Source organism: Scophthalmus maximus, chromosome 2 (assembly GCF_022379125.1).
Source record: "Scophthalmus maximus strain ysfricsl-2021 chromosome 2, ASM2237912v1, whole genome shotgun sequence".
Lineage (NCBI taxonomy): Eukaryota > Metazoa > Chordata > Actinopteri > Pleuronectiformes > Scophthalmidae > Scophthalmus > Scophthalmus maximus.
This window is the reverse complement of record NC_061516.1, coordinates 27,852,501-27,875,301: the sequence shown is the minus strand read 5'-3', so window position 1 is coordinate 27,875,301 and position 22,801 is coordinate 27,852,501. Positions and strand designations below refer to the sequence as shown.

General features: G+C 49.6%; 1 protein-coding gene and 1 long non-coding RNA gene across 3 annotated transcripts in view; one reads left to right on the top strand and one right to left on the bottom strand.

The window, feature by feature from the left end:
- Positions 1-22,801, bottom strand: part of LOC118300800 (polypeptide N-acetylgalactosaminyltransferase 10-like) — a 33,477-nt gene that overhangs the window by 2,452 nt on the left and 8,224 nt on the right. Inside the window, exons 2-12 of one of the 2 annotated variants that reach the window (XM_047329332.1) lie at positions 16,048-16,150; positions 15,011-15,149; positions 14,607-14,773; positions 10,776-10,859; positions 5,262-5,447; positions 4,957-5,140; positions 3,623-3,740; positions 2,152-2,259; positions 1,002-1,223; positions 792-908; positions 82-231 (exon numbers count right to left, since the gene is read on the bottom strand). In XM_047329332.1, coding sequence (XP_047185288.1) covers positions 82-231; positions 792-908; positions 1,002-1,223; positions 2,152-2,259; positions 3,623-3,740; positions 4,957-5,140; positions 5,262-5,447; positions 10,776-10,859; positions 14,607-14,773; positions 15,011-15,149; positions 16,048-16,150 — 1,578 coding nt within the window. The remainder of the gene's footprint in view (positions 1-81; positions 232-791; positions 909-1,001; positions 1,224-2,151; positions 2,260-3,622; positions 3,741-4,956; positions 5,141-5,261; positions 5,448-10,775; positions 10,860-14,606; positions 14,774-15,010; positions 15,150-16,047; positions 16,151-22,801) is intronic. The other variant, XM_035625569.2, reaches the window with a different exon arrangement.
- LOC118300802 overlaps positions 21,479-22,801 on the top strand; it is a 1,413-nt gene continuing 90 nt past the window's right edge. Inside the window, exons 1-2 of the long non-coding RNA XR_004790161.2 lie at positions 21,479-21,689; positions 22,427-22,801. The exon at positions 22,427-22,801 is cut by the window's right edge and continues 90 nt beyond it. This is a non-coding gene — a long non-coding RNA (uncharacterized LOC118300802). The remainder of the gene's footprint in view (positions 21,690-22,426) is intronic.

Sequence of the window (22,801 nt, the reverse complement as noted above, 5' to 3'; positions counted from 1 at the left end):
ACACACAGCGAAGTTCAGTTCTCATGGTCCAGTCAAACTGTTCTGGTGGTGTGTTCAATGACACGTTCAGGATGTCCGTACCTTCCTGTAGCGCCACAGCTGGTTGCCCTTCATGCCGTGGCAGTCGTACAGTGTGACGGGGCTGTTGTGGGAGATGGCGTCGAAGCAAACCTTCTTGGTGTGCATGGGGTCTCCCACCCGGACGTCCTCCCTCCAGCCAAACGTAAACACCTGCAGAAACACACCTCCGCTTTCACCTCACATCGGTTTCTCTTTAACCATAAAACATCATCAGCCCCTCGAGCAAAAGAAAAAAGATTAACGGTGACAGAACCGACATCAACGGTTTGAGTGTCATTTCCACAAGTCGCTGGGAGATGACCTCTGGAGAAAAGTTCTGTCTCATCGCAGCAGTGAACAACTTTCACTTTCCTCGTCTTGATCTTCTTCTTCTGACATTTACACTCGTTCTGAGATCAAAGCTTCTTAAGCCACTGACATTTTAAAAAGTTGTTGAAGAGAAGTTAAAAAATACTTTTCTGCTTTCCAATAAAACCAAGAGTTTTGACTCTTCTGATCTTCCGAGGCACATCTGAGCTGGAAACATCAAATTCATATTTTCATTCTTACTGACTGAGTAGTTTTGTGAAACTTAGTTTACATTGAAATCACACAAAGATATGATAGAGACATTCATATTGTATGTTAATTGTGTGTCAGAGCTCTGAGGTGCAGCGAGCTCGTCTCTACGGTCGTCAGGGCGACGAGAGGATGATGAGGCTGTCACTCACCTGTCCGTGGCTCCAGCTCACCTCGCCCCGCCCCTTCACGCAGCTCTCCAGGCGGATGGGGCTTCCTGACACAAAGTGTTTACTCTCCAGACACATGCTGCTGCCCACGTTACGGATCTGCAGCACGAACATCAGACGTTTCATCAGATGTAACATCATGTTTCATTCATTTGATTCATGTCTGGTGTTGTATCTGCTGTGTGACTGTACCTCCCCCCAGGCGGCAGCAGGGGGCTCCACCGGTGGGTAGTGTTTGGGCAGGTCCCAGGCCACTTCGCTCATGAACCACTTGAAGTTCTTGCAGTTGAGCCGACTCCTCAGCTCCTTCTGCGCCGTCATGTCTCCCGCCGACAGGTGGCGATACTCGGGCCGGCGCTGGTACACGTACTCGGCGTATTCGTCCATCCACACCTCGGCCACGCGCTTCAGGTTCTGATGTCACAGAGCACGACACAGATCAGATCACAGATCAGAGGAACTTCTTCATCATCTCGTGTTAAGAAACGTCAACATTCAGCAGGTTTGGGTCAAAATAACTTTAGGAGCAGATGATTCTGGACCAATGCCTGTGGGTTTGTTCTAGGATCAAACGTTTGTCAGGGACATTGACAACAATCATTCATCTACTAATTCTACACGACCGTCAAACCATAACTGAGCTGACGGATGATAAAAGAGGAAGAGACGAGCTGAGTGGTGGTTTCACATCAGATCAGTCATTTGATCTTCTGTAATGAAGATATTAATGAGTGCAGCGTGTTGACCGTGTGATCAGGGAGGAATAAACTTTATTTTCTCTCCTCACTGAAACACTCTGAACTTCCTGTCGTGTTCTGACGGATCATCTTGAATCCAGAACTTGGTGCAAGATGCTCTTGCAGGAGACTAAATGAGGGCAGCTGGAAAATAATAACTAAGGAATTATGGACACCGGCTGTAATACATTATTTAGTGAGCAACATTTAGGCTACTGAATTATGTATTTAGTGTTTTTAATGCAAACAGAAAGTATCATCCATACACTTGTGCTGCATCATCATGAAACATCTCACAGAGAAGAAGTGGAATTAAAAAAGACGAATGAGACAAAGTGAGCAACACGAGAGATTCTACAACAGGCTCTTGAAGATCAGAACACACACACACACACACACACACACACACACACACACACACACACACACACACACACACACACACACACACACACACACACACACACACACACACACACACACACACACACACACACACACACACACACACACACACACACACACACACACACACACACACACACACACACGTCTATCTTTGCTGAGGAACTTTTCTTCTGAGTCGTGTCCACACGGAGACTCACCCGGGCCAGACTGACTCCACCAGGGACCTTGTAGGGGACGTACTTCCTGTAGATGTGTCCGACCCTGGAACAAGGGATGTCCTCCATCCGACCCCCGCACATCCACACCTGGAGAGGGAGAGAGAGAGAGAGGGGGTGAATATCAGATGAAGAAGAAGGTCAATAAATGAGATGAAGACGTGATGAAGACCTGATGAAGAAGTGATGCAGTGATAAAGAAGAGGACGTGATGATGAGGTGTCGTGTGTGTGATTCTGTGTGAAGTTCACTGGGCCGTGAGTTCCAGGACCAGACAGATCAACATGTGTCATGTGTCAGATCATCACAGGACGAGACGACATGTTCAGGACGTGAACAACGTCACAATGTCTCAGAGACGAACGAGACTGAACCACATCAGAGGGACCGAGCGAGTCGATCAGACTCGGCTAAACGATAAAGAGCGAAAAAAGATTTGTTCAGAGAGAAATGATGAATGTGACTTTAATCTAGTTGAGGACAGAAGGTCATGAAGCTTCTGAAGATAAACTTCGCTCTCTGCTACATAGTGATGATTTCTGCTGAACTCATGTGTTTAACTTAACTGAAAATCTGATTGACACATCAAGTTGTCAAGTCCTTGGATGAGGGGAAAAATATGCGCACACACGCACACGCACACACACACACACACACACACACACACACACACACACACACACACACACACACACACAGAGAGAGAGAGAGAGAGAGATGAGCTTGTTTCCTGCTGCCGTTTCCTTCATTTTCTCCTTGTCACGACCATAATGTGAGAACTAACAGATGAACATGTGTCTGCTTCCTCCTCTTCATCCCTGCACTGAAACATTATGGTTTAACAACATGGCCGCCTCGCTGCAGGGGGATCAAGAGCTTGAGTCAGCGCCAGTCAGATTAAATCCTCAAGTCTTATCATTGACCTTTACAATCTGTTCATGAACAGAACAACCTGCAGTCGAGACCAGGAGGAGGGAACCACCGCCGCTTCTAGCACAATTAACTTTAATAAAACACAAGTTACAAGATGCCAGATCATATTTTAGAAATAACTGCAGATATGATGTCATGTGAGAGACGAGCACGGCAGCTGCTTCTGTGTTTCTACTGTCAAACTGTTGGTTCAACGTCCGGATGTTTAATTATTCTGCATCAAAACATGTGCATTAATATGAAGATAACACAGAAGATGAATCTGATTTGAATGTTTAATCTTTAAAAATAACAGAAGCTGCGGCACCGGAGTTTTCACTGGCAGCTGACGACCAATCACATCTCACCTGGAAGCTTCACTGAGCCGGACACCAACAGTCCTTCCACTTTCAAACAGAACTCAACTATTGTGACGGATTCGAGGAAGAGGAGGAGAAGGAGGAAGAGAATGAGGAGGAGGAGCAATAGGAAGAGGAGGAAGAAAATGAGGAGGAAGAAGAGGAAGAGTGGAGTGACTCACCTTGAAGGAGATCTCGTACTGTTCTCCTCCCCAGATCTCCAGACCTGTGTCGTATCCTCCCAGCTCCCAGAACCACTTCCTGTCCACAGCGAACAGTCCACCTGCCATCACTGGTGACCTGCACACACACACACACACACACACACACACACACACACACACACACACACACACACACACACACACACACACACACACACACACACACACACACACACACACACACACACACACACACACACACACACACACAGCGAGACATTCATCAGGAGGCGAAGGATACATAGCGATGGCTGCCCGCCGGACAGAGGATTGTGTGTGTGTTTTTTGGTGTGTGTGTGTGTTTTGGTGTGTGTGTGTGCTCACTGAAGTGTGCAGGCTCAGCTCAGGGAGCACAGACCGTGTGGGCAGTGATTTGTGGGGTGGAGACTGTTAGTTGGTGTTTGCTGGAGGGAGAAAAGCAACGCACCTCTTCTCTGTGGAATTTTTTTGTTTTGAGGAATGAGACGTCCTGGTTCAGGACAGATAAATAGATCTGCAGCTGTAATCACCTGCTCAAAAGTTTTCATTTTTCATTTATTTTCTTTTATTTAAAAAAATAAAGTAGATTGAAACACTTTGTCAAATTGGATTTACAAAACAAACAACCTCAGACTTCTACTCTCAATGAGTTCACATCGACCTCAACTCGTCTCAACAGAAACAAACAACGTGTTTATTAATCTCTCAGCCTCAGAACTTTCTACATATCGACTGTTTCACTTGGTCGATTTCTGATTTCAACAAACTTGAATATTCACGCTCATTTAGATTCAATCAAAAATGATCAAGTTGATATTGTTCAATTTAGTCTGTTGACCTTGTGAAAATACACAGAGACACCGACACACGCACACACGCACACACACACACCCAAACACCCACACACACACTGCGGCAATGTCAATCAGAAGGAAAATGAAAATCTTTGCCACTCAAATTAGATTTGCGGCGATGAAGGTCATTTGACTGGACGAGAGCAGCAGAGGAGGATTGATTCTGACTGGAGCAAATCAATCCTCTTTCTTCAGTCTGAGGAGACGACACCTGAACGCACCACAGACTGATTCAAGCTCCGTTACATAAAGGTCACGACCTGACCTGCTGAGTGAAGGTAACTGTGAAGGTCACTGTGGTCAGAAGACATTCACCCTCAACCTTCTCACACTGAAGGAGAAGCGACTCTGATGAGGTAGAGAAACGAGGCAGCGGTGCCGTGAGGACTGGAGCCTCAGGGGACAAGGTCAATGATGGTGCACGATTATATTCGACAACAGAAAAACATCCACACTCACTCGAAGGGTTCGCTGTGGTCGTGCTTCTGCAGCTCTGTGGGGATGGGGATCCTCTTGTAGTACATCTCCCAGTCGAACGCCCCTCGCATGGCGTCGCCTGCCTGCGTCTCGTAGCCGAAGTTGTCGTGGTCGATGACGTCGATCATCGGACACACAATGGTCTTCCTGTTCTGGGCGATTCGGTCTGACACAGAGAGAGAGAGGATCAGTTAACGACCTCCACCTCATTCGTTCATGTTACAGTTGTGATGTCATGAGGAGTTGTGATGTCATGAGGAGTTGTGATGTCATGAGGAGTGTCTCACCCAGCAGCGGCGGCAGCCAGTTGACGTTGGCTTCGCAGTGCGAGTCCAGGAAGGTGATGACTTCTCCTTTGGCGGCGGCGGCTCCCAGCAGGCGGGTCCTGATAAGCCCCTCCCTCTTCTTGGTCCTCAGGATGCGAACCTTGGGCATCCGCACCATGTACTCCTCCAGCGCCACCTTCAGGTGCTCTGCAGAGACAGAGATCAGGTAAATCAGTCACTCAAACACTCCCTTACACAAACAGATGAACAGAACTGAAGCGTTTCCTTCACGACTCTACATCACAACTGTGGTTTTATTGAACTTCACGTCATTAGACTGAACGCTGCCCTGAAGAGAAACACTTCCACTGTGAGGAGTGAGAACAGAACATGTGCAGTCATAAAGACTTCTGGAGAAAAAACAGCAATAAAACTGCAATTATGCACCAGACAAAACTCATAACGGCCGACGGGGGATTTAAGATGCTGCTTTATCCAATAATCCGTCGCTGACTGAGTTTTTTAAATAAACTTTTCAGACTCTTTGTCTCAGAAGCTGCAGTGACACTATCGATCTCCAGAGAGAAGAAGATGTCAACGAGGAGGTGAAACAGAAAACACACTGAACACATCAGGAGGTGGAACAGAGTCGAGGGCGAAGCACCAATAGAAAGACAGACAGCTTCAATCAATCACAGACAGAACTCTACACACACATCCTTCACCAGTTTCTCCCTCGAGCCGCCGCAGACACAAATCAATCTGAACCTAAATCTTTCTGTAAATCTTTCTGCTCAAGCGTCGAGACAAGGACACGTAAATAATCGCTGAGGCCCAGATCTCTCAGAGTTAAACATCTGCTTCATTTGTTTGTTTGTCCTCCACATCTGCATGTGCTGCAATGTTGACTGAAGGAAGTCTTGATGAAGTCCCGATGCAGTCCAACATGGCCCAAACCGACCGGACGGAATTCGTTGTTCCACAACAACAGATCCATGAGGAGATGTGACGCTCGTCTCCTCGTCGTCTCCTGTCACGCTGCTGCTGCAACACTCGTACTCACGGATATTAGTTTTCAGAATATCCATCTTCTGCAACTAAAGGGTAAAGTAGTTATTTAATTTCTGCACCATCACCAGTTCGTTAGTAGTTCCTGGTTCTCCTCCTGACTCAGACTTCCATCCCTGCGCAGCAGCAGAGAAACAGACACAGTTTAGTTCAGTTTCCTCCTCCTCTCGGTTCCTGTCGCTGAACTTCAACACAACAAAAGATTTTCAAGGACCAAAAGAAAAGGAGCCATTATTTGTGGAACTCACCGGCAGTCGAGCAGGACATTAATAAATATGACTTCAGTCGTTGCTGCTCGTTGATAAAACGGGCCGGTGTCACTGAGGAACTTCTCCAACACCGACTCTAATTGGATTGTGAATATCAAAGAACTGTCCTTTTATCTCCTGCTTCACTCTCACTCTCTTCTTCCTTCCTCAGCTCCGTCTCTTCAGCTCGTCCTCTCTCATCCAGCTCACTTCACTACTTGTTCTGATTCTGTTTGTCAGTGGTTGTGGGAACGGTCCGGACTGAGAGACAGAGACAGAACCAGACATCTCTCTCTCTGCCCGAGCTGAGCCGCCTCCTCGGGACAACTCGGTCCGCACGGGGGACGACTCAGTCCGCACCAGGGGGACGACTCGGTCCGCACGGGGGGGACGACACGGTCCGCACGGGGGGGACGACTCGGTCCGCACGGGGGGGACGACACGGTCCGCACCAGGGGGACGACTCGGCCCGCACCGGGGGGACGACACGGTCCGCACGGGGGGGACGACACGGTCCGCACGGGGGGGACGACACGGTCCGCACCAGGGGGACGACACGGTCCGCACCAGGTGGACGACACGGTCAGCAGGTGGACGACACGGTCCGCACCAGTTGGAGGACTCGGTCCGCACCAGGTGAACACGGTCACCAGGTGGAGGACTCGGTCCGCACCAGGTGAACACGGTCACCAGGTGGACGACACGGTCCGCACCAGGTGGACGACACGGTCCGCACCAGGGGGACGACTCGGTCCGCACCAGGTGGACGACACGGTCCGCACCAGGTGGACGACACGGTCCGCACCAGGTGGACGACACGGTCCGCACCAGGTGGACGACACGGTCCGCACCAGGGGGACGACTCGGTCCGCACCAGGGGTACGACACGGTCCGCACCAGGTGGACGACACGGTCCGCACCAGGTGGACGACACGGTCCGCACCAGATGGACGACACGGTCCGCACCAGTTGGAGGACTCGGTCCGCACCAGGTGAACACGGTCACCAGGTGGACGACACGGTCCGCACCAGTTGGAGGACTCGGTCCGCACCAGGTGAACACGGTCACCAGGTGGACGACACGGTCCGCACCAGGTGGACGACACGGTCACCAGGTGGACGACACGGTCCGCACCAGTTGGAGGACTCGGTCCGCACCAGGTGAACACGGTCACCAGGTGGACGACACGGTCCGCACCAGGTGGACGACACGGTCACCAGGTGGACGACACGGTCCGCACCAGTTGGAGGACTCGGTCCGCACCAGGTGAACACGGTCACCAGGTGGACGACACGGTCCGCACCAGGTGGACGACACGGTCCGCACCAGGTGGACGACACGGTCCGCACCAGGTGGACGACACGGTCACCAGGTGGACGACACGGTCCGCACCAGTTGGAGGACTCGGTCCGCACCAGGTGAACACGGTCACCAGGTGGACGACACGGTCCGCACCAGGTGGACGACACGGTCACCAGGTGGACGACACGGTCCGCACCAGTTGGAGGACTCGGTCCGCACCAGGTGAACACGGTCACCAGGTGGACGACACGGTCCGCACCAGGTGGACGACACGGTCCGCACCAGGTGGACGACACGGTCACCAGGTGGACGACACGGTCCGCACCAGTTGGAGGACTCGGTCCGCACCAGGTGAACACGGTCACCAGGTGGACGACACGGTCCGCACCAGGTGGACGACACGGTCCGCACCAGGTGGACGACACGGTCCGCACCAGGTGGACGACACGGTCACCAGGTGGACGACACGGTCCGCACCAGGTGGACGACACGGTCACCAGGTGGACGACTCGGCCCAATGAAACCAAACGACATCATGTCATCTCCCCTGGACACTGGACAGGCCAGAGCAAAAGAATGTGTTGGGACCAGGGACAGACAGACAGAAGTAATGGAGAGCAGAGTGAGTTCATCCTGAAGTTCCTGTCAAACACTTTGTGATGAAACATTTACCACAGTGACATAAAAACATTATTACTGTGATACATTTAAGATTGTTACAGTTTATCAGCTGTAACCTTTTTATAAAACACTGTCATACGGATTATGTGATTTCATATTGTGATATTATAAAACAAAGTATCCATCAAATGAAACACAATGAGACACTTTCATCTGCTGCTTTCCAATAAAACTATAAAAAAATATAACAATCTGTTAGTTTGTATCATTGACAACAAACATCACATGAAACAGAAGATGATCTGATTTACATTCCGTCGTTTCTACGGCAACTTGTCACCAGACAACACCTGGTGTCAGAGTCGTGTCACTGTCAGCCTCACCATCACGTTGACATGCGCTCAGCTGAGAGTCATTCTAGTTTGTATTATGTTAATTATTATGCATCACCCCTGAAAAACAAAATAAAGTAATAAACTCATAAATGATAAACACTGCAGGGTCAAAGGCCGCGGCTCCTCAGAGAAAGACCTTCAGCTTCATAGCAAGGTGATAAATCAGCCCATTAGTTATTAACCATCAGATTGATTCAGGATGAACTTTGACCCTTGTGTGCAGATTCTGACGTCACTTCCCGACGACGGGCGGAAGATTAAACACGGAACATTTACATCTTGTGTACGACGGAGACGGAGAGACAAAGGTTGAGATGTCTGATTATCAACGGTTAATTTGACCAGTATAAATCAGAATCAGCTCCTCTGGTTTACTGATTATGAGCCGGATGATAAATCACAGTAATGACAACAAACACATTCTTCTTTATTAGAATGTGAAATCCACGACGCAATGATGCTCAGACACCGTGGAGTCTGGGTCACGTCAACGAGACTCCGTTCATCAAACCACCGCAAGTCTGCTGCCACACATCGGATTCTGATGAGGAGGTCATGAGAATCCAATCACAGACAACATGTCCTCCTCTTCTGTGCCTCGTCCCGACATGTCCTCTTCTTCTGTGTCTCGTCCCAACATGTCCTCCTCCTCTGTGTCTCGTCCCAACATGTCCTCCTCCTCTTTGTCTCGTCCCAACATTTCCTCTTCCTCTGTGCCTCGTCCCGACATGTCCTCTTCCTCTGTGCCTCGTCCCGACATGTCCTCTTCCTCTGTGCCTCGTCCCGACATGTCCTCTTCCTCTGTGCCTCGTCCCGACATGTCCTCTTCCTCTGTGTCTCGTCCCAACATGTCCTCTTCTCTTTGTCTCGTTCCAACATATCTTCCTGCTCTGTCTCGTCCCAACATGTCCTCCTCTTTTTTGCCTCGTCCCAACATGTCCTCCTCCTCTGGGCCTCGTCCCCACATGTCTTCCTCCTCTGTGTCTCGTCCCAACATGTCCTCTTCCTCTGTGCCTCGTCCCAACATGTCTCCCTCCTCTGTGTCTCGTCCCAACATGTCTCCCTCCACTGTGTCTCGTCCCAACATGTCCTCTTCCTCTGTCTGGTCCCAACATGTCTTCCTCCTCTGTGTCTCGTCCCAACATGTCCTCTTCCTCTGTGTCTCGTCCCAACATGTCCTCTTCCTGTCTCGTCCCAACATGTCCTCCTCCTCTGTGTCTCGTCCCAACATGTCTTCCTCCTCTTTGCCTCGTCCCAACATGTCCTCTTCCTCTGTGACATGTTGGGACGAGACACAGAAGAAGGGGACATGTACACTACGATGGATTGTCTTTCTTTTCGGGGGACGGGGGATTTTCAGTTCAATTAACCTCAGATTATAGAGGATCCAATATGACTTCCTCACCTCGTCGTTCCAAGGTGCTGGATTATTTCCCAGAATTCCTGGCACATCACCAAAGAGACAAGCTGCTAATTTATTCCTCCACCAACATCCTACCTCCTCACGAGCGTCGGGACGGAGACATCTGAGGCTGCTTTTCAACAACCGTCAATAAAAACAGGCACGCAGGGAGAGAAAAACACAAAGTCGATGTTACAAAGTTTAGACCAGAGTTTGTATCACGTCGACCATCAAAACGTGCTCAGATCAGTCAATCCTCAATGTTTTCTTTCTTTAAAGGTTATAAAAGATGCAGGAGGCAAAACTGAATTATTCATGAGAAAAAAATAAAATAAAATCAACAAACAAGAAAGAGAAGAAGAGAAAAAGGAAAGAGAGGAAGGAGAGAGGAAGAGTGGAGTGAATGAACCCATGAAGAGCAGATGGAAGTTGAAATGCATTGTGGTAAATGTATTTCATTTGTTCTCTCTGAAGTCAAGTCGAGCGCTCAAAACAAACCCCAGATCCAGATGTTGTCAGAGGCTTTATCCTGCAGCTCAACATCTGGAGAAGACTCATGAGGACGGAGCGAAACAACAGCTGCTGTTAGAAGAGAAGATGTGTTGATATGTGATATGAGCATCGGTTGTCTCCTCTGCAGAGCAGAAAACAAACATGACATCAACACGTATGAGCTGTGACCCTGTAGATCTGCTCCCCACGTCTTCACTGTGTCTTCATCGTATTTCATAACGATCGTCGCTTATTACTCGCATCTCTCCCTCCTCCTCCTCCTCAGTCGTCGTCGCCTCGTGGTTAATGGTTAAATTGTGTTTGTGATTGTTTTGGTATTAACATTGTTCCCATTAAGCCGGAGGACGCCACTTATTTAACATATTACAGATGCTAATGACGCCACTTGGGGAGCGGCTCCGCTGCTCAATCCAAACTTCAATTGAACTTAAACAATAATAATAATTATATATATATATATATATATATATATATATATATATATATATATATATATATATATATATATATATAATTCTGTGAAATCGACTTGAACGTTTAACTGGATGAAAACAGACCTTGAAGCTTATTAACATCAGATGAGGAGGAACATTAACAGATTCCCTGACAAGTGTGTATGTTTATCGTGATGATGATGATAATGAATGATTCAGTTATGAGACGACAGAGAAACACGTCGGTGAATGATCAACGGTCTTTCATCATGTCTGGACCAGACTCATGTTCATGATCAACGACCTCACTGACGCGAAGGGTCGGACTTTATACCTCTTTATTCAAACCTCATCACCATCAAACACGTCACGTGTCCTGACTCGCCACTGAACTTCCAGAGACAACACATCAGAACAGATTCATGAACCTTTTAAAATAAAAGATTCTGTCTCATTAACATCATCCAACATTCTGTTGAGTGTGTCGTCGTCAGCTGTGACTCGGGGCCGGAGCCGGTCGACCGCGGCGCTGCGTCACACTCTGACATGTGGATGAGGGATGGCGAGCGGCGAGGACCCGTGGAGGGAGCAGAGCCTGTTAGCTGAGCTAACCTTGAGAGTGTGGAGGAGCCGACAGGCCCCTGCAGGGAGAGCGAGGGCTGAACATCCTCCCTGCGTGAGCCGCGGAAATTCAATTACAGCCTAATGAAGAGTGAGATGACCTCCCTCCGCCATCATCGCCCCCCCCTCCTCCCTCCCCTCGCCCAGCTGGAGCAGCACGGACTGTAGCCGGGCAGGTTAGAGTCTGAAAATAGATCTGTGTCTTTTCTCTTCACATCCTTTGTTCTTCACTGAACCTGTTTAACCTTCACTTGTGTTTTACATCTGTAAATGTGTCAGACGAGTAAACGACTCTGGAGAAGGTAAAGCTAAAGTCTGATCGTTGTTTCATTCAGGCTCCAGTCACAATCACATTACATCATGACTGCAGCTTAGTAACATGCAGAACTAGACACCTACGAGATATTCAGGTGAAAACCATTTATAAAATAAACAGAGAAAACCATGTGACCTCCGGTCTGAACCTGATGATCCACAACACGACGCTCTCCGAGGTCGTCAGAGCTCCGACACACTCCACGACGAGATCAGTGTGAAGAGAGAGGAGCTCTCAAGTTTTCACCTTCGACGGATGAGAAACTACAGACGCACTAAAATAAAGAATTGTGTCCTCGGAGTCAGATATGAATAGTTGTATTAATGAATATATATATTATATATAACAGGAGAGAGGAGGCTGATCTATAATTACACAACAAAGAACATATTGATAATCATCACCTCAGAATATTACACACTGATTCCTCTGGAAGTCCAATTAAAACATTCCTTCATATCCTCTCCTCTTCTTCATTTTCTTCTTCTTCCCTCTCCGTGTAGCTGAGTGCATTATTTAACACCTCAGAGGTTGGAACTGTGAACAGGAAGTGATGCGTCACAAGATGAATACCTTGTTCCTCAGCTCCGCTCAGACCCGCTGATGAGTTTACTCTTTTGTCCTCTGATTCATAATGTGGGAGATCAGAGATGAACATTAAGTTCAGACAGAAGTGGAGAAACACGGAGCCAGGGTCACCTATCACCTGGATCACCTGGATCAGACCAGAGCACCTGGATCGCCTGGATCAGACTGGAGCACCTGGATCACTTGGTTTAGACCAGATCACCTGGATCAGACCGGATCACCTGGATCAAACCAGATCACCTGAATCACCTGGATCAGACCGGATCAGACTGGATCACCTGGATCACCTGGATCAGACCGGGGCACCTGGATCACCTGGATCAGACCGGATCACCTGGATCAACTGGATCAGATCGGAGCACCTGGATCACCTGGATCAGACCGGGTCACCTGGATCACCTGGATCACCTGGATCACCTGGATCAGACCGGAGCACCTTGATCGCCTGGATCAGACCGGAGCACCTGGATCACTTGGTTTAGACCAGATCACCTGGATCAAACCAGATCACCTCGATCACCTGGATCAGACCAGATCAGACTGGTTACCTGGATCAGACCGGGGCACCTGGATCACCTGGATCAGACCGGATCAGACTGGATCACCTGGATCAGACCGGAGCACCTGCATCACTTGGATCAGACCAGATCACCTGGATCAGACCGGCTCACCTGGATCAGACCAGATCACCTGGATTAGACTGGATCACATGGATCAGACCGGATCACCTGGATCAGACCGGATCACCTGGATCAGACCGAATCAGACCAGATCACATGGATCAGACCGGATCACCTGGATCAGACCGGATCAGACTGGATCAGACCGGATCAGACTGGATCAGACCGGATCACCTGGATCACCTGGATCAGACCGGATCACCTGGATCAGACCGGATCACCTGGATCACCTGGATGAGACCGGATCAGACCTGGATCACCTGGATCAGACCGGATCACCTGGATCAGACCGGATCACCTGGATCAGACCAGATCAGACCCGATCACCTGGATCAGACCAGATCAGACTGGATCAACTGGATCAGACCGGATCACCTGGATCAGACAGGATCAGACCAGATCAACTGGATCAGACCGGATCGATCACCTGGATCACCTGGATCAGACCCGATCACCTGGATCAGACCAGATCACCTGGATCAGACCAGATCACCTGGCTCAGACCGGATCACCTGGCTAACACCAGAAAAGCTCCCAGAGGAAGAACTTTTGGAACAATCCATTTATTTTCTCAAATTTCCACGGGTTGTGTTCTGCCAGCCTCTGCTGGTGACAATGAGACGACGGCTACGTCCATCTACCACAGCTAACGCTAACGCTGCTAACTGTTCTACATCACACAAAGACACACACACTCCGCACCGATGTTCATACGTGACGATGATCTGGTACCGAGAACTGAGTCAGACTCAAACTGAATTTAATCTTTATGCGTAGAATTTAACATGAGCACAGTTAATAACAAACCTTTGTAAAGTCAATAGATGAAGGAAACAACAAGCAGCGACTGAGTTCCAGAGGTTGAAACACAGTGTGTGTGTGTTCATACAAAGGCAAGAGCCACTTGAGATCTCAGGCCTCTGCAGCAGCTGATGCTTTAGTTTCTGAACGGCTCATTATTTGTGCAACAGCCACAAACAAACCAGTGAGTCAGTGTGTGTGTGTGTGTGTGTGTGTGTGTGTGGCAGCAGATTGTGAAGGAGCGAGACATAAAGATGAGAAAATGCCTCAGACTAATAAAAAGCTCCACCTGCTGCAGCTGAGCTCATGTCCCTGTGTGTGTGTGTCTGTGTGTGTGTCTGTGCGTGTGTGTCTGTGCGTGTGTGTGTGTGTGTACCCTTGTCACTGAAGTCGTCGACCAGGATGACCTCGGCGATGAGCTGCGGAGGTGAGCGGTTGAAGATGCTGTGAACCGTCCTCAGCAGCGACGACCAGCCCTCGTTGTGGAACGGGATGATGACGCTGGTGTTGGGAAGCTTCTCCGCATACAGCTTCTGTCTGCAGCTGCACACACACACACACACACACACACACACACACACACACACACACACACACACACACACACACACACACACACACACACACACACACACACACACACACACACACACACACACACACACACACACACACACACACACACACACACACACACACACACACACACACACAGTCTTTACAAACGGTCCCAGGCTGATCCTGAATCCCCTGAGACAGACTCCAGCCCTCAGGACTCACGCTGCGTGGCGGATGTCGGGGACGGAGCGGTTGAGGGAGATTCGGTCGCTGACGTAGATGTTGAACCCGTTCTCCCTGTAGGCCTGGTCCACCCGGTCGGTGTCCGTCAGGGGGAAGGCCCGCCCCTGTTCCCCGTTACCTGCAGCGAGCACAAAGGTGAACACATGACCACGAGCTCAGAGCATCAGACGAGTCGCTGCTGCAGAATCACACACTGTCCAGGAGTTATTAATAATGGTTAATAATTAATAAGTTTTTATGTTGATTCAACAATGGGTTAGGGTTAAATAATGAGGTGAAGAATTAAACGTAGTGCCACTAAAACTTGGGGGTTAGGGTTAGACCTTAACCCTAGCCAAAACTACCGACCAACGCTCTGATGGTGAGTTAATACATTAATATCAATCAATATCAAAGTTTAAAGACCTTTTAGAAAAAGACCACATGTCCTAAAACACGTTTTTAATGAAAATCAAACTCACGTTCAGATTCACACACAATCGCCTTTAACTTCACACTGAAAACACATTCAGCTCATGTGGAAAATACAAACATAACTGATACAACATATACCTCTACCAACACATTCCATGAGAGAAAGAAACCAGCTGATGAAACACGATGAAATAAACATGAACTCTTTGGACAGTTTCATGTTTTACTGCTTCATATTCCAGAGTGTTACTAAAACAGACCAGTGGACTCAACAACATTCATCTTCCACAGACAGTTTCATTAAACAGAAACAGGAAACAGAACCTCTGGACTTCAGGGGCTCGTTCCACACGTAAACTCATTACATATAATTTACAGTGTTTGTATAGAAGCTGATTTCCCTCAACAGACAATAAAACGGAGCTGGTGATTATTGTAGCAGATATAAAGTGTGTTCGCAGATTTACAGCCCTGCTGCAGCGTGTGTGTGTGTGTGTGTGTGTGTGTGTGTGTGTGTGTGTGTGTGTGTGTGTGTGTGTGTGTGTGTGTGTGTGGGGGGGGGGGGGGGGGGGGGGGGGGGGGGGGGGGGGGTCTGGACCCACCGGAGCGAGACGCGTCTCTTCTGATGGTGTCGTAGTCGTGCCAGTCTTTCCTCCGCACACCATCACGTCCCACCTGAGCATCCTTCCCCATCCGTTTAACACCCTGGAGAGACACGAGAGACACATGAACGAGCGGTCGTGAACACAGCAGTTTGTTCATCACCACCAAGGGTTTGTTATACAGTCCGACCGACACGTCGTCCCGAAACAACTCTTCCCTAAATCTCTTTTTATTTATTATCCAACAAACTTTAACGGAGAAGCGGCACAAGCATTTCTACTGTTGGTTCCAAGGACAGTCAGGAGATTTGAGTGTCGGTGACCACAAACCACCACATGCACGTTGCAGTGATGTGAAATAACACAAAGGCGATGACACAGACTCTGTGTGAGGATCATCTGAATTTTGATTCAGAGGATAAATAAAGTCATCAGATTACAACCACTGATCATAATGTGAGCGACTGGAAACTCAAACGACTCTAAAAACACAGAACAGAATATTAGTTATTATTGTTTATTGATCCATCTGGAGGTGCAGCTGCAGAAAGAGTCGACCAACTGAGTTCCGCACCTGAACGTCTCACCAGCCTCCACAAATAAATACTCAACTACTCACAAACTGTATCATTCTGTAAATACGTGACATGTTATCGTCACACAGTCGTGAGTTTTAACCGTCACTCCATCGTGCAGCAGGATTATTTAAATTTTTTATTATTTTCCTGCTGCTCCTCCGTCAGAGTCATATTCCTCCGGAGCTCAGAGTCGATCCACATAGTCTCTTCTATTTCATGCCTGACGACCGCGTGAGGAAAATATCAATGATGTGACGCACATGTCACAGAGGCCTTGCACGCGCGCATGCACGCACACACACTTCTCAGTCATCCCAGTGACTCGGTGAATTACAGGATCAGAGCACAATGAGGAATAATTAGTCTGATGGGACGAAGCAATTAGTGAAACACTTTAAATACAAACTGCCCCAATGACTGTACGACGCTCATGAATTATTAATGAGCTGGAGGAAGATGATGACACTGAATAACTGACTGTACACACACACGCACTCTGTTATTATCACATGGTGGACAAATGTGTGTGTGTGTGTGTGTGTGTTATCATTCCATCCTCTGCTCACTAACTCCTCATGCAGGAGCCTAATATAGAAATGCATTCAGTCCTCCCACTGTTCTTCTTCTTATTCTTCCTCCTCTCTTCTTCCTCTCATGCCTCTTCCCTTGTCTCTCCTCCTCCCTCTGTCCTCGCTGTGTCACGGAGGAAACCTGACAAGCAGCGAGATTCCATCTGTGCACATTTATAGTAAAACAGCAGCGAGAGATGTGCCGCCCCATTTCCTCCTGATTAAAGTTTCAGCGCACGTCTCCGTGATATTCCTCTGGGGCTTTTCCTCTCCGCTCGACGAGACCTTGAACAACAAGACAAGGAGAGAGGAGAAGTTTTCAGCTCACGTGAGCTCATGTTTGGTTTGGAGGAGGCAGAACGTGGGCGACGACGGTAATCGAGTTCGACAAGAGAAGCAGATGAGTATGAAGAAGATGGAATAATCTGGAGGAACAGATGGGAGACGAGATCACGTGCGTGTAATCAAAGAGACGAGCAGAAGAACTCGTCTGTAACTCACAACACGTTCGCCTTCATCAACAATCGACTCGTCGGTTCTGGATCTTCTCTGACTCACAGAAGATAAATGATCAAACGTCGACTGTTCACTTCTAAGTTCTCTGCAGATGACGACGGTTTGAAAATCATTTGAAAAACCAGTGCGACCAACGAAAGTGTTCAGCTGCAGGTGACAGTTTTGTGTTTGCATGTTTGTCATTTTCTTCTGTTTTGTCATTTCATGAAATAAAAACTTTCATAGAGAATAAAAAGTTGAAGCCAGAAGAAGAAGGATGCTGTTTCTCTTTTCTCTTCAGGTTCAGTTTAATGGAGGAGAAATTGAGACTCATTTAAACTGAGGACGAAGAGACATAAAAATCATTTGTCAACAGTTTTACAAGACGACTTCAGTTCCACAGACTTGAGGCTGGAACTCAGTCGACACTGATAATCTCCAGCATCACGGAGCTGCTCGTTCCACTCGAGGCATTTTTCTGCTCTATTAATATTCAGGCCCCGACACAAACACAGTGCCGGGACAACATCTGGAACGACATCACAATCAACACGGACTGTTTCGTCTCCATCAAACTCTTTATGATGATCTGACAGACACACAGAGACCGACAGGAAGTGACTGGTCACCGACATTTTACTGGTCAGTTTCAGTGATGAGGAAGAGGCCACATGTCAGTGTTTACACACAGATCCACACGAGACAGACTGAGGGCGTCAGCTTACCAGCACCAGAACCAGGACGTCGTGGGTCTGTTCCTCTCTGTGACCTCGATGGAGGGATTAGTGGATTATGGCGAGCTGCTCTAAACGCCTGTCTAACCTCATTTCCATGTTGCCGTGGTCTTTCTGTTAATCTGCCCAGCTGCAGATTATGTTTGCTGTTGGGTCAGATCGGGCCGGATCGGTGCTGCGGTGGGTTTAGGCTCCAAGCAGCTGTTTCTCTGATCCTGTCCCAGTGGAAAGGTTTGGATGTGTCCTCCCTCATCGCGTCCTGAGTGTCTTTATAGTTTCATCAGGATTAGATGACTCTTCATCATGAACTCACAGTGCAGATAAAGATACCAGCACAACAAGAACCTTCATTTAACAGGTTCATGTTATAGGAGCTGGTGAAATATACTTTCTTGTCATTCATTTTACTGCAGCACTTGTTCATATATTTATCTCATCTATATCTTATCATATCTTTATCTTTACTTTATCTTTACTTTATCATCCCTGTCCTTCTCCGAGGGGAGGAGTCAGACGTCCCGGTCCTTCTCCAGGGGGAGGAGTCAGACGTCCAGGTCCTTCTCCAGGGGGAGGAGTCAGACGTCCCGGTCCTTCTCCAGGGGGAGGAGTCAGACGCCCCAGTCCTTCCCTTATCGTTTCCTGCTGAGAGTCAACAGCAGTGAGGAGAGAAGCTTTTCTGTTCTGTCAGATCACACAGCTCTAACTCCACTCTCCCCCAGAGGCACAATTACCTTGCCTGTTTTACCTCCCCTCGTCTCTCTCCTCCCCCTTTTCACAGACGAGTCAATCTGACCCGGCTCATCACGCTCACACAGGAGTTACCAGTCCTCGCTTTTTAAAAGTAGTCCACTGCAGCAGTGTGCCCTCCACCAGCCTCCACCCGTCACACATCCAACGAGCTGCTGATCCTACTCTCTGAATCACATCATCTTCTGCCAAGTGGCTTTGCCAGCAAACGCTTCTCTTTGCTGTGGTATATTTGAAAATGCCTCTCAGCTGTGGGAGTTGCCTCGACACTGTCCCACTCTCTCTGGGAGGAGTCTCTCCGTCCACACGAACACCTGAGGTCACATGTGACATGTAGGCGTGTGCACTAACAGGAAGTGGATTGATATAATAAATGTTGCTGACAGAGTCGGCGACATTGTAATTCATTGTCCATGTTGCGTTCACTGCTGGTACGCGAGTCAAGAAAAGCCACGGTTGGTGTTTGTGTTTGTGATTGTTTCTGTTCAGACTACAACACGGCCGTCAGGGTCCACAGTCTCAGTTTCAGGGACTGAGACACAGAGTTGATCTGTAGTAAACTGAAGTGTATCCATTTGGATGTGGCCTCGGGCGGTGGAGATGGAGACGAGTGGGAGTAAACTGAGAAATCTTCTGCAAAGAAACAAAAAAAAAAACTTTTGACACTTGAGAGAAAACTGCTCACAGCTCGCCCCCTAGGTTCTGGCTCCACTGCCTGGAGGTGGAGGGTCTCTGGGTGGAGACCTACCTGGAGGTGGAGGGTCTCTGGGCGGAGACTGAGGCCTGGAGGAGGAGCCCTGAGGTGGAGGGTCTCTGGGTGGAGACCTGCCTGGAGGTGGAGGGTCTCTGGGTGGAGACCTGCCTGGAGGTGGAGGGTCTCTGGGCGGAGACTGAGGCCTGGAGGAGGAGCCCTGAGGTGGAGGGTCTCTGGGTGGAGACCTGCCTGGAGGTGGAGGGTCTCTGGGTGGAGACCTGCCTGGAGGTGGAGGGTCTCTGGGTGGAGACCTGCCTGGAGGTGGAGGGTCTCTGGGCGGAGACTGAGGCCTGGAGGAGGAGCCCTAAGGTGGAGGGTCTCTGGGTGGAGACCTGCCTGGAGGTGGAGGGTCTCTGGGTGGAGACCTGCCTGGAGGTGGAGGATCTCTGGGCGGCGACTGAGGCCTGGAGGAGGAGCCCTGAGGTGGAGGGTCTCTGGGTGGAGACTGAGGCCTGGAGGTGGAGACCTGAGGTGGAGGGTCTCTGGGTGGAGACCTGCCTGGAGGTGGAGGGTCTCTGGGTAGAGACTGAGGCCTGGAGGAGGAGACCTGAGGTGGAGGGTCTCTGGGTGGAGACCTGCCTGGAGGTGGAGGGTCTCTGGGTGGAGACTGAGGCCTGGAGGAGGAGCTCTGAGGTGGAGGGTCTCTGGGTGGAGACCTGCCTGGAGGTGGAGGGTCTCTGGGTGGAGACTGAGGCCTGGAGGAGGAGCTCTGAGGTGGAGGGTCTCTGGGTGGAGACCTGCCTGGAGGTGGAGGGTCTCTGGGTGGAGACTGAGGCCTGGAGGAGGAGACCTGAGTTGGAGGGTCTCTGGGTGGAGACCTGCCTGGAGGTGGAGGGTCTCTGGGTGGAGACTGAGGCCTGGAGGAGGAGACATGAGGTGGAGGGTCTCTGGGTGGAGACCTGCCTGGAGGTGGAGGGTCTCTGGGTGGAGACTGAGGCCTGGAGGAGGAGCTCTGAGGTGGAGGGTCTCTGGGTGGAGACCTGTCTGGAGGTGGAGGGTCTCTCGGGGGAGACCTGCCTGGAGGTGGAGGGTCTCTGGGTGGAGACTGAGGCCTGGAGGAGGAGACCTGAGTTGGAGGGTCTCTGGGTGGAGACCTGCCTGGAGGTGGAGGGTCTTTGGGTGGAGACCTGCCTGGAGGTGGAGGGTCTCTGGGTGGAGACCTGCCTGGAGGTGGAGGGTCTCTGGGTGGAGACTGAGGCCTGGAGGAGGAGCCCTGAGGTGGAGGGTCTCTGGGTGGAGACCTGCCTGGAGGTGGAGGGTCTCTGGGTGGAGACTGTTCAGTTTCGTCCACTGCAGGATGTGAGTCAGTGTTTATATCATCGGTGCCAACAAGCCTCTGCTGCCAAACACAAGACAAACTCTCCTTTAAATGTTCCTGCAGCTCAACATTCATCTTCATCTAATTCCACATATATCGATTGTTGAACAAACAACAGTGAGAAACGATCAGAGATGACCTGTCAGACAAGTTCTGGTTCAGTACAACAGAACTGAAACAGATCCTCCTCTAACCTCCTGCAGGTGACCCAGACGATACTAAAGAAGAGATGATTCCACGTCATTCCAGTCCGGTTTAAGTTTGCAGTTTAACGGGAGACGTCGTGTGATGGATGTGACAGACGTCGTGTTGTCGCTGACATGATCACGAGCTGGAGTCCAAACAGGCGTGATGCTGCTCATCATGTCTGAGGGAGAGACACGGTTCCCTCGTCCCATCATGCTCCTGGGATCTGTCCTCCAGGCCCCGCCCCCTTCAGGGGTCCAGGTGAGGGTCAGAACATCTGCACTGCTGTTGTTGAGTGGGACATTTCACTCCTCTTGCGGAGAGTTCAAGACAGATGGGTTATTTCACCAGTTCACCAGATTAATTTCTATAAAAAACATTTAAATTCCAGGGGAGATGTAATTTAATATCTTCATGAGGAAGAGAAAACCTGCAAATGTCCATCAGGGCAATTAACTCACTCACTTACGGCAGAAAAGGTTTTTTTTTAGTTTGGCTGAGGAGGAAGAGTTGGCATCTGATGATCAAGTTGTGTTTTCACAGAACAGATGACTGCATTTGTCTGTTAATCAAACTTTCTAACTGTCAAACGTTCAGATTCTCACAGTGGACGACTTCGCTGTTTGTTTCATTTCGTTGTACATTTAGTTTTCGTTCCGTTGGTGTCGACGTCTCTCGCTGTTGGACTTTCTGACAGAAAACATTCTGATCAGTGCAGGAAGTTCTGAGGAAGCCGTCGCTCCATGTGAGGTCGTTCTGTCCGATCCGTGGCTCCTCTGTTTTTTCCCAGAACCCCCTGTTGTCTGAGCAGTGTGTTTACCTCCCCCTCGTCTCACCCACTCACCCTTCCCCCTGGCGAGCGCTCTGCTGCCGGGTTTGGCTGCGCTCAGCGTGGGCGGCCCCGAGCCACGGAGAGGACACGGGACAGATGTGGCTTACATAACAATCAGCAAATCAGTTTTCTCTGCGCCGCTAATCCTGCTAGCTTCCCTCCACAGGCTCCTCCATCCGAGCCAAGCTGCTCTGTGCCGGGCCGGGCCAGACGGCCCAGGGCAGCGTGGCTCCTTCACTGTGAGGACGATGAATCGACAGGCTGAGCGGGGAGAGCGTGAACATCACCGCTGGAAGACGATGATCAGCATCAGTCAGTGACACAGTGAGTGAGGGCCAATCAGGCCAGAGGATGAGAGTCTGGATCCAACGGACCGACAGAGAACATGATGTGAAACAAACTGGTTCATAATGAGGAACAAGGTGTAAATCTACCTCATCTCCATGAACACGCAGCAGTTCACCTCAGACAGAAGACGAAGTGACTCGTCAGATTCAAGAGGACGATACGAGTTCATGACGTGCAGCTCGTCACTACTCCA